Source organism: Buteo buteo, chromosome 4 (assembly GCF_964188355.1).
Source record: "Buteo buteo chromosome 4, bButBut1.hap1.1, whole genome shotgun sequence".
Classification (NCBI taxonomy): domain Eukaryota; kingdom Metazoa; phylum Chordata; class Aves; order Accipitriformes; family Accipitridae; genus Buteo; species Buteo buteo.
This window is the reverse complement of record NC_134174.1, coordinates 26,117,712-26,128,603: the sequence shown is the minus strand read 5'-3', so window position 1 is coordinate 26,128,603 and position 10,892 is coordinate 26,117,712. Positions and strand designations below refer to the sequence as shown.

Here is a 10,892-nt window from a genome sequence, read left to right as displayed (position 1 = left end):
GCGAAGGTGAGGACAGCGAGGAGGAGGAGGAAGGAGAAGAGGAAGGATCCGAATCAGAGTGTGAGTACTCTGCTGCTGCAGGGATGAGGGGTTTGGTGGGGGGGGGGGGGGCTGCGGAGCCCGGACCTCCCCCCTCCAGCGGGGCAGGGCCAGCAGCGTGCCTGGGGGAAGCGCACGCTGCCAGCGCCGCTGCCCCGGGGACTGCGGGGACGCCGGGCGGGGGACGGTGGGGGGGACATTGCTGCACCCGTGCCGCCCCGGACAGGTGTGACACCGTGGGCTCTGGGATAGCAAAATGCGAGGGGGGGGGAATAGGGGAGCCCCCAGCGAGCCAAAGCTGGTGTGGGGTGCCACTGTGACCCCCTCTCCTCCTTCCCCCCCCACCGCTGCCACCGCAGCTCGCTCCGTCAAGGTGAAGATCAAGCTGGGGCGGAAGGAGAAGGCGCAGGACCGGCTGAAGGGCCGCCGGCGCACCAGCCGTGGCTCCCGCGCCAAGCCCGTGGTGAGCGACGATGACAGCGAGGAGGAGCAGGAGGAGGTGAGGTCCTGCCCCCCAACCCCCTCATTCTGTCCCCCAAAACCCCTTCATTTCCTCCTCCTGCCCCCCAACTCCTCCCACCCCCAAACCCCTCATTCTGCCCCCCAGCTCCTTCCTCCTGCCCCTCCAACCCCTTCCTTTCCTCCTCCTGCCCCTCAACCCTTCCCCCTTCCCTTCCTCCCCCAGCCTCCTCTTCAGCCCTGACTTCTTCTCCCTCCTTCCAGGATCGCTCCGGCAGCGGCACCGAAGAAGACTAAACCGACATTCCACGGCTCCGGGCTCCCGGCGCCCTCCCCCCCACCTTGTACCCCACCCCGTCCCCGCCACTCCTTAGCTCTAACGGGTAGCGACGCTGTAGTTCCAGATTCGAGTAAACTGTATAAAACCTCTTCCGTATTTATACTGCCGAGAGCTGTAGGACCCTTCCCGGCCCCTCCCAGCCCCCGTAGCGTCTGTTCTGGCATTAACCGGCGGGAAGGCGGCGGACGGGGAAGGCGCGGCACTGGTTCTTCCTTCCCGCGGTGCCGGTTCTTCCTTCCGGCGGCGTCCCCTCGCCGTCCGTTTTTAACCGTGGATGCATGCGCCTCGCCCTCCGCTCCTCGGCCTGGATTGTACCCCATCGGTTGCGCCGCCAGCCCCTCGCTGGGACGGCAGCGGGGGGAGCGCGGTGCCGGCCGCGCCTGTCGATGTCACTGGATTTCGAGCAGTAATAAATTAAACCAACGGGACCGGTGCTGTCTCTGTGGGGTCTCTCTTGCCGTGGGCGCGGGGGGGTCCTCACCAGCAACGGGGGGGCTGAGGGGGCTTGGGGGGGTCTGGGTGTCCTCCATTGGGGGGGGGAGGAGCCCCTTGAGGTTCATGGCACCCGGTGAAGCGCTGTATCGTGGCTTCTCCCTAGTTATTAGGGGAGATGCCGGCACTGGGGGGGGGGGGGGGGCTAATGTCACCCCGGCTATCACGGTGGCCACTGGCACGACCTCACCGGCTGACGGTGGCCGCCCCAGTTCCTCCTGCTGGTGCCGGCAGAGAGAGAAACCGCTGGTTCCTACCTCCTGCCCAGGTGAAACCGCCTCCGCCAGAAATTTGGCAAACGGTTCAAATCACTTTAAAGCCAGAAATTTGAATTAAGCGGCAAACGGTTCAAATCACTTTAAAGCCACTAGGCGGGAACCGGCACAGGGGGACCCCTGTGTCCATCCGTCTGTCCGTCCGTCAGCAGAGGCCGGAGCGGAGCGCGGCGGCCGTCCGCCGGCGCGTCTGTCCTCGTCCGCTCCACCTCCTCTCGTGATGTGGAGCCGTTTTGAAAAATCACCCCACGTTAAACCCCACCCCCGCGCTGCCCATTGAAATGGGGCCTCGCCGGGGCCCCACCGCCGTCACCGCCGCCGCGTTTCCCGCCGTCGCCGCGTGCCCCTCGCCCTCGACACTCCCCCCACCCCAATTTTGGCGGGTGGCAGGTGGGCGCTGGGCCGGAGCCACGAAGAGGGACCCAGGCGGCACGTGCCGGGCGGCGGGATGGGACCCGGGCCGGCGGCGGCGGCGTTGGTGCTGGCGATGGTGATGGGGGAGATGGCGGCGGTGGAACCGGGGGCAGGTAAGGGGGGGGGAAACCGGTGGGGAGGGGGGAACCGGGGGGTTGGGGGGGTACAGCTGGGGTGGTTGGGGGCGTGACACACCCCCCATACACACAAAAAAAAATGGTGACCTGGGGCCGGGGGGGGTTGCCCCGGGGATCCCCCGGCGGGTGGGGAAGGGGGCGAGCGGGGAACCAGGGGGGGCAGAACGGACACACCGGAGGGGAACGGGCCCACCGGGGCTTGCCCTCCCCGCGGGACCCGCTCCCCCCCGCGGGGCCTGGCTCCCCCCCAACACACCGGAGCCTGACCCCCCCCCCCGCCCAAACCGCGGCCTGACCCCCCCCCCCTAAACCGGGGCCAGCAGCCCGCCCCAAACCGGAGCCATCACCCCCCCCCCCAAGCCGGGACCGGCGGGCCCTGCCGGGCTGCGGACGGCGCCGCGGGCTCCGCTCCCCGCCGGGGAAACCGAGCCGGCGGCCCATGGCGGCGGGGGCGCTCCCCGACCCCCCTGGACCGCCCCGGGCCGGGCCGGGGTCTCCGCCATGGCCGCCGCGCCGCGGGAAGGGGCGGGGGCGGGGAGAGGGGCGGTGCCGCCCCGCCCCTTCGGCGCCGGGTGGGACCAATCGCCGCTCGCGCTCCGCCCCGCCCCGCGGCGGACGCCTCTCCCATTGGCGGCGGTCGGGACTGGCCACCCGGCGGGGACACGCCCTGTTGGCCAATGGGAGCGCGGCGCGCCGGGAGGGCGCGGCACAGGCCCCGCCCTCTCGGACCCCCTGAAACCCGCCCCCCCCGCCCGCCCCGGGATCGGGCCCGGGACCCCCCCGAGGAGGGACCCGATCCCCGGGACTGAGCCACCCCCCGGACCGGGCCGGGACCCCCCGGTGCGGGCCCGACCGCCGGGAATGCGGCTGGACCCCCCCCAGGACAGACCCCCCCGGACCGGGCTGGGCCCCCCCGAGCTTGCCCCGACCCCCCCGGGCCAGGGCTCGCTGCCCCCCGGCCTGTGCCGGTGGGGGGGTGGGAGGGCTGCGTTCCTGGGGGGGGTCTCTGCTTTCGGGGTCTCGCTGCCACCGTCCCCCAAACTCGGGGGTTTTATCATGGAAACGCCGCCGGCGGCTGCCCCGGCGGCCTCGGCAGGGCTGGGGGGGGTCCCGGGTCGGGGGGCGTCCGCTGACCCCCCCCCGCTGCCGGCAGGCGCCAAGGAGTGCGGCCAGAGCGAGTTCCGGTGCGGGGACGGTTCCTGCATCCCCAGCGCCTGGGTGTGCGACGGCAGCCCCGAGTGCCAGGACGGCTCCGACGAGGCGCCGGAGACCTGCCGTGAGTGCCGGGGCCGCCGCGTCGCACGGTGCGGTGCCGTGTGCCGTGCCACGCCGTGCCATGTGGCCACGTGCCACGCTGTGCCGTACCGTGTGTCGCTGTGCCGCGCCGTGCCGCGCCGTGTGCCGTGCCGTGTGCCGTGCGCCGTGCCATGCCGTTCTGCCCAATGCTTTGCTGCCCCGTGCTGCGCCACGCCGTGGTGTGTGCCATGCTTTGCCGTGCCGTGCCCTGCTGCACCATGCCCTGCTGCACCGTGCCGCGCCACACCAGGCAGTGCCATGGTCTGCTGTCCTGTGCCGTGCCGTGCCGTGTGCCATGCGCCATGCCGTGCCGCACCATGCCGTGCCGCACCATGCCGTCCCATGCCAGGCAGTGTCTTTTCTGCCTGGCTCTCCCCACGTTGCCGTGCCGTGCCGTGCCACGGTGCCATCCCCCCCCCGCTTTCTCTCCCCCCAGGCTCCCTCTCCTGCTCCCCGACCGAGTTCAGCTGCGGCGGCCGCCAGAACCGGTGCGTGCCGGCGTCCTGGCGCTGCGACGGGCACCGCAACTGCGAGAACGGTGCCGACGAGCTGGACTGCCGTGAGTGCCGGGGGTGGGGGGTGTGTGGCGAGAACCGGGCTGGGGTTGGGGTTGGTCTGGGGGTGTCATCCCCCCCCGCAGCCACTGACCGGGCCGGGGTCCCTCCCGCAGCCCCCCGAGCCTGCGCCGGGGACCAGCTGCGCTGCGGCAACGGGGCCTGCGTGTCGCACGCCTTCGCCTGCGACGGGGAGCGCGACTGCGAGGACGGGGCGGACGAGGCCGGCTGCCCCCCCCCCGCCACCTGCGGCCCCCACACCTTCCGCTGCAACGACTCAGCCTGCGTCCCCCAGCTCTGGGCCTGCGACGGGGACCCCGACTGCCCCGACGGCTCCGACGAGTGGCCCCGGCACTGCGGCCCCTCCCGCCCCCCCCAGCCCTGTCCCCCTCTCCAGTTCGCCTGCGGCTCTGGCGAGTGCATCCACCGGCGCTGGCGTTGCGACGGCAGCCCCGACTGCCGGGATCGCTCTGACGAGGAGGGATGCGGTGGGTGACCCCGGAGGATGCTCCGGGATGGGGATGTGGGGGGGGGGAGCCCGATGTTCTGGCACCATCTGACCGCCCCCCCCGGCCGCTCCCCCTCGCAGCCGCCGCCGCCACGTGCCTCCCCGACCAGTTCCAGTGCCGGGACGGGCGTTGCGTGCTGGGGGTCCGGCAATGCGACGGCGAAGCCGACTGCGCCGACGGCAGCGATGAGGAGGGATGCCACAATGGTACTCGCTGGGAGGAGGATGGGGGGGGGTTGGGGGTGCCCGGCGAGGGGGGGGCTGACCTCACGCTCTCCCCCCGCACCCCAGTGACAGCCTGCGACGGCCCCCACGAGTTCAAGTGCCGCTCGGGCGAGTGCATCCCCATGGAGCGGGTCTGCGACTGGCACCGCGACTGCCGGGACTGGTCTGACGAGCCCATCAAGGAGTGCGGTACGGCCGGGACCCCCAAACCCCCCAGACCCCCCAATTCCCCCCCCCCCAGGACCCCCCAACACCCCCCTGAGCCATCCCAACACCCCCCCCCCACAAGCTTCCATGGGGGTTTGGGGTTTCTGCCCGGTGCCAGGGGTTACTTGGGGGGGGTCGACTCCCCCAACTCACCCCCCCCGCCTTGGTTCTCCCCCCCCAGGGGCCAACGAGTGCCTGGACGGCGGCGGCGGCTGCTCCCACATCTGCCGGGACCTTCGGCTGGGCTACCAGTGCCTCTGCTTGGAGGGCTTCCGCCTGGGCTCCGACGGGAAGAGCTGCGAGGGTGGGTGCTGCCCCCCCCCGGACCCCCCCCCCACTCGCTCCTCCATGGGACACCCTGACCCCCCCCTCCATGGGACACCCTACGCCCCGCTCCATGGGACCGCCTGACCCTCACTGGGACACCCTGACCCCCCCAGGGCCTCCTCTGACCCCCCAGGGCCCCCCAATCCCCCCCAGGGACCTCCTGACCCTTCCTTGGGACCCCCGATCCCCCCGGGGACCCTCTGACACCCCCCCAGGGACCCGCTAGCCCTCCCGACTCCCCCCTGGAGTCATCAACGAGTGCTGGGAACCCCCCAACCCCCCCACGGGACCCCCTAGGGACACCCCTCACCCCCCCAGGAACCTCCTGACCCCCCCGACCCCCCCAGACATCGACGAGTGCCAGGACCCCAGCAGCTGCAGCCAGCGCTGCCACAACCTGCCCGGCAGCTACAAGTGCGAGTGCGGGGAGGGGTACCGGCTGGACCCCCGCACCCGCGCCTGCCGCGCCCTCGGTGGGTGACACCCCCCCCAACACCCCCCCAGCCCTCCGCACCCCCATCCTCCTTCCTTGCACCCCCGTCCTCCCCCAGCACCCCCATACTCGTTCCCCCACCCCATCTGCACCCCGATTCCTGCATCCTTACACCCCCCCCCACTTTGCAACCCACTTCCTCCCTCTTTGCACCCCCCATCCCCTCTATCCCCCCCTTTGCACCCCAATTCCTTTGTCCTTGAACCCCGATCCTTGCCCCTCGCACCCCCCTTCCCCTTTGCACCCCAATTACTCCTTCCAGCACCCCCACTCCCCCTCCCCATTTGCACCCCCCCATCATCCCCAATTCCTGCACCCCCATCCCTTCCCCCTTTGCACCCCAATTCCTCTCCCTTGCCCCCCCACCCTCGCCCCCCCTCCCCACCTGGTGCAGGTTTGGGATACGGGTTCGGGGCTGGGCGGAGATTTGGGGGTGCGGTGGGGGGTCGGGGTGCTGGGGGGGTCCAACAGTGGGTGCGGGGGGGGGGCTGGTTGCAGGTGGGGTCAGGGGTGCCGGGGGGGGCCCAGCAGCGGGTGGAAGCTGGGTGAGGGGTGGGTTTGGGGGGTCAGGGGTGCTGGGGGGGGTCCGGCAGCGGGGTGCAGCGCCTGCCCGCCGCCCCCCCCCAGGCCCCCCCGCCGCCCTCCTCTTCACCAACCGGCACGAGATCCGGCGCCTGGCGCTGGATGGCGGCGAGTACCGGCGCCTGCTGGGACCCCTCAAGCACGCGGGGGCCCTGGACGTCGACGTGGCCGCCGGCACCGTCTACTGGGCCGACCTCAGCCAGAGGAAGATCTACCGGTGAGGGACCCCTGCCCGGGACCCCCCACACCACCCCCGGCCCCGGGGTCCCCGCCGCCGTCGCCGTAACCCACCCCGTCCCGGCAGATCGCCGCTGGCCGGCGCGGCGGACGGCAGCCGGCACGCGGCCGTCGTCGGGACGGGGCTGGGGGCGCCCGACGGCGTCGCCCTGGACTGGGTCCACCACAACATCTACTGGACGGACTCGCGGCTCGGCACCGTCTCGGTGGCCGACGGCAGCGGCGCGCGCCGCAGGACGCTGGTGCGGGAGCCGGGGGCCAAGCCCCGCGCCATCGCGGTGGACCCGCTGCGCGGGTATGGGGACGGGGGACGAGGCGGAGGCGGTGGGGGTCCCGGGGACGCCGGGCGGGGGTGATGGGGGTGACAGGGTCCGGCTTTGCCCTCTCCCAGTTACATGTACTGGACGGACTGGGGAGCCAGCGCCAAGATCGCCAAGGGCGGCCTCAACGGTGCCGACCAGTTCCCACTGGTGACCGAGGGCATCGAGTGGCCCAACGGGATAACACTGGGTGAGCTGCGGTGGCATCCGTGTCCCCGTCCCAGTCCCCATCCCCGGTTCTGGTCTCGGTCCCGGTCCTCATCCCCATCCCCATCCCCATTCCCGTCCTGGTCCCCTGCCAGTCCCTGTGCTGGTCCCAGTCCCCATCCCAGTCTCCAGCCCTGGTTCTGGTCTCAGTCCCAGTCCTCATCCCCATCCCTGTCCTGGTCCCCATCCCAGTCTCCGGCCACATCCCGGGGTCTCTCCCCGTCTCCATCCCTGTCCCCATCCATGTTCTCGCCCGCATCCCCATCCCTGTCCTGGTCCCCTGCCAGTCCCAGTCTCCATCCCTGGTTCTGGTCTCGGTCCCAGTCCACGTCCCTGTCCCCATCCTTGTCCTGGTCCCTTCCCAGTCTCTGGCCACATCCCGGGGTTTCTCCCCATGCCCGTCCTGCTCCCCATCCCTGTCCCCATCCTGGTCTCATCCTGGTCCCCTGCCAGTCCCTAAGCTGGTCCCAGTCCCTGTGCCGGTCCCAGTCCCCGTCCCCGTCCCCATCCCTGCGTGTCCTTGTCCCCGTGTCCCCATCCCCGCGTGTCCCCCCCCTCCGGTGCCAGCTGACACCCCCCGGCAGACCTGCCCTCCCAGCGCCTGTACTGGGTGGACTCGCGGCTCCACGCGCTCTCCAGCGTCGACGTGGACGGGGGCCACCGCCGCACCCTCCTGGCCGACCCCCAGGTCCTCTCCCACCCTTTCGCTGTCACCGTCTTCGAGGTGAGACCCCCCCCCCCCAATCCCCTCCTCGCCCCCCCCCCCCCACCCCCCCGGTGCCGGTGTCCCCAACCCCTGTCCCCGCAGGACACTGTCTTCTGGAGCGACGTCCTGAGCGAGGCCATCTTCAGCGCCAACCGCCGGACGGGCGCCGACCTCCGCAGGGTGGCCCAGGACCTCTTCTCCCCTGAGGACATCGTCCTCCTCCACCCCCTCCGCCAGCCCCCAGGTACCCCCCCCGCCCGACGGCCCCCCTCCTTCTCTCCTCCCATCCCTCCACCTCCCCAGCCTGTCTCCATCCCTCCATCCCCGCATCCTTCCATCCCTCTGTCCCACCATCCCGCCCCGTTCCCCCTCCCGACCCCCCCGGACCTCTCTCTCTCCCCCCCCAGGTGAGAACCGATGCTCCGAGGACAACGGGGGCTGCGGGTTCCTCTGCCTCCCCGCGCCCCAACTCGGCCCCCGCGCCCCCCGATACACCTGCGCCTGCCCCGACGGCCAGCACCTGGCCCCCGACGGACGCGCCTGCCTCCCAGGTACCACCCCCCCGCCCCCAGACCCCCCCACCCTGCACCCTGCACCCCCACGCTGCTGGCATCCCACACCCCGAGACCCCCGCACCCTACCCCAACAGACCCTGCACCCCCCCCAGACCCCCCACCCTGCACCCCTATACTGCCAGCACCCCCCGCCATGCCCCTGCACCCCCAACCCCCCCCCCGCACCCCGAGACCCTCAGCACCCTGCACCTCCCCACTGCCCGCACCCTGCACCCCCAGACCCACAGACTCTGCACCCCTGGACCGGGCAGCCCCCCCACCCCTGCAGTCTGCCCCCCCAGACCCCCAGCACCCTGTCCTGCACCCCTCACCCTGCACCCCCCCCGCCATCCACCCTGCACCCCCAGACCCCCAACCCTGCACCCCCCCCTCACTGCCAGCACCCTGTACACCCAGACCCCCCACCCTGCCCCCCCAGACCCCCAGCACTCTGCACCCCCCCCAGGAACCCTGCAGCCCCCCCACTCCCAGCACCCTGCTCCCCCAAACCCCTGCACCACCTCCCCACTCCCCGCATCCCCCGTGCCCCCCCAGCCCCACTCACTCTCTCCCCCCCCCCAGACCCCTCAGCCCCAGCCCCGAAGGACGCAGCCCCCAGCACCCCCACAGCCCCCCCGCAGCCCCCGACGCCCGGTCGGGACCCCCACGGCCATGGGGTGCCCTCGAGCCCCACCACCGCCGCCAGCAGCACCGCCGGCAGCACCAACGCCTCCAGCAACGCCACAACAGGTACCAGCCCCACGGCCCCTCCTCACGCCCCTGCCCCATAGCCCAGCCCCATGGCTCGGCCGCTTCCAAATTCCCAGCCCCATGGCTCACCCCAGCCCCACATCCCAGCCTCATATTCCAGCCCCGCAGCTCATCCCCAAATCCCAGCCCCACAGCTCATTCCCAGATCCCAGCCTCATATCCCAGCCCCGCATCTCGTTCCCAAATCCCAGCCCCATACCTCAGCCCAGTCCCATAGCTCATCCCCAAATCCCAGCCCCATATTCCAGCCCCACGGCTCATCCCCACATCCCAGCCCCACGGCTCGGGGCTGATGGCCGCCTCTCCCCTTTCCCAGGCAGCACCGGTGACGCCATGGGGCACGTGGGGAGCAGGACGGGGCCGACAGCGCTCGCGGTCGTTCTGCCCCTGGGTAGGTTGGGGGTCCCAGCATGGGGGGGGGGGATGTCCCAGAATGGGGGGGTGCTGGCATAGAGGGTCCCAAAGCAGGGTGGGGGGTTGTCCCAGCATGGGGGACCCCAGAATGGGGGTCTCGGCACGGGGTCCCCATCACCAGGGTCCCCTGACACCCTCCTCTGATCCCCCCCCCCTCCAGTGCTCCTCATCCTCGCGGCCTTCGGCGCCCGCGGGCTCTGGCGCAGCTGGCGCCGGCGCAGCACCAACAGCATCAACTTCGACAACCCCGTCTACCAGAAAACCACCGAGGACGAGGAGCCCCTGGGCCGGGGGCAGGGGGGCTTCAGCTACCCCACGGTGAGCTGGGGGGGGGGGGGGGCCACACACTCAGGCACCCCATAACGAGCTGTGGGGCACCCCACAGTGAGCTGGGGGGGCTGTGCCCCCCAAGAGGCTCATCTGTGCCGGTCAGGCTGGTGCGTGGGGGGCTCAGTTGTCCCCCCCCACCCCACTGACACCCCCCCTCCCCAGCGCCAGGCTGTGAGCCTGGATGACGACGTGGCCTGAGGACGAGGGGGGGCTCACCCCGCCGCCAACCCCCCCTGAGGAGGCCCCGGACCCCGGCCGGATCCTGCACCCGCATCCCCCCAACCCTGCCGGGACCCCCCGAGCCATCACCGGGGCTGGGCGGGACCCCCGGTTGACGGTGCCGGACCCCCCGGGGCGGCCGTAGCGGGTGCGCGCGGCTGTGCCCGGCACCGGGCGGCTGCGGCCGGCCGCGCACGTGGCGTCGCCGGCTGTGCCGGGCCGTGCGCGGCCGCACGCGGTTGTACGTGACCGTACGCGGCTGTGCGAGGCTGAGTCCGGTCGTGCGTGGCCGTACGCGGATGCACGGAGCCGTGCGCGGTTGTACGCGGTCGTGCCTGGCCGTACGCGGTTGTACCCGGCTGTGTGCGGATGGACGTGGCTCTGCACACCCCTGTGGGGGTCACGCGTGACCGTACGTGGCCGTCGGCGGTTGTGACCGGCCGGGCGTGCTTGCACGTGGCCGCACGCGGTTGTGCGTGGCCGGACACGGTTGCATGCTGCGTCCGGCTGCGCCTGTGCAGCCGTGCGGGTGCCACGCGCGGCTCCCCGGCTGCCGCTTGATTTTTTTTTTTAACCAAAACTGTGAAAAAGAACAGAAAACGTGGCCTTCTGCCGCGGGGGCGGGGTCCCCTCGCACGAGGAGAGGTCCCTTGCACGACGGGGGGGTCCCTCGCACGAGGAGGGGTCCCCTCGCGCCCCGTGGTCCCGTGTCTGGACACGGCCAATACACGATATTTATTTCTCACCGTTGTCCCGGCTCCTCCTTCCCCCCCCCCGAGACCCCAG

At 71.9% G+C, this 10,892-nt stretch overlaps 2 protein-coding genes across 3 annotated transcripts in view; both read left to right on the top strand.

Moving 5' to 3' along the window:
- Positions 1-1,270, top strand: part of SMARCA4 (SWI/SNF related BAF chromatin remodeling complex subunit ATPase 4) — a 27,145-nt gene extending 25,875 nt beyond the window's left edge. Inside the window, exons 30-32 of the mRNA XM_075026703.1 lie at positions 7-60; positions 399-538; positions 763-1,270. Coding sequence (XP_074882804.1) covers positions 7-60; positions 399-538; positions 763-795 — 227 coding nt within the window. The 3' untranslated portion in view covers positions 796-1,270. The remainder of the gene's footprint in view (positions 1-6; positions 61-398; positions 539-762) is intronic.
- A 470-nt stretch (positions 1,271-1,740) lies between these two features.
- Positions 1,741-10,851, top strand: LDLR (low density lipoprotein receptor). 2 transcript variants are annotated; one of them, XM_075025106.1, is made up of 18 exons: positions 1,741-2,132; positions 3,310-3,432; positions 3,889-4,011; positions 4,123-4,494; positions 4,596-4,721; positions 4,806-4,928; positions 5,128-5,250; positions 5,621-5,746; positions 6,394-6,565; positions 6,653-6,880; positions 6,977-7,095; positions 7,697-7,836; positions 7,921-8,062; positions 8,226-8,369; positions 8,955-9,122; positions 9,460-9,534; positions 9,718-9,875; positions 10,050-10,851. In XM_075025106.1, the coding sequence occupies exons 1-18, from the start codon at positions 2,054-2,056 to the stop codon at positions 10,083-10,085; spliced, it is 2,577 nt and encodes an 858-aa protein (XP_074881207.1). In that variant the 5' UTR covers positions 1,741-2,053; the 3' UTR covers positions 10,086-10,851. The 2 variants fall into 2 exon arrangements, with proteins under 2 accessions (XP_074881207.1, XP_074881208.1); XM_075025107.1 differs by lacking the exon at positions 8,955-9,122.
- Positions 10,852-10,892: the final 41 nt, after the last annotated feature.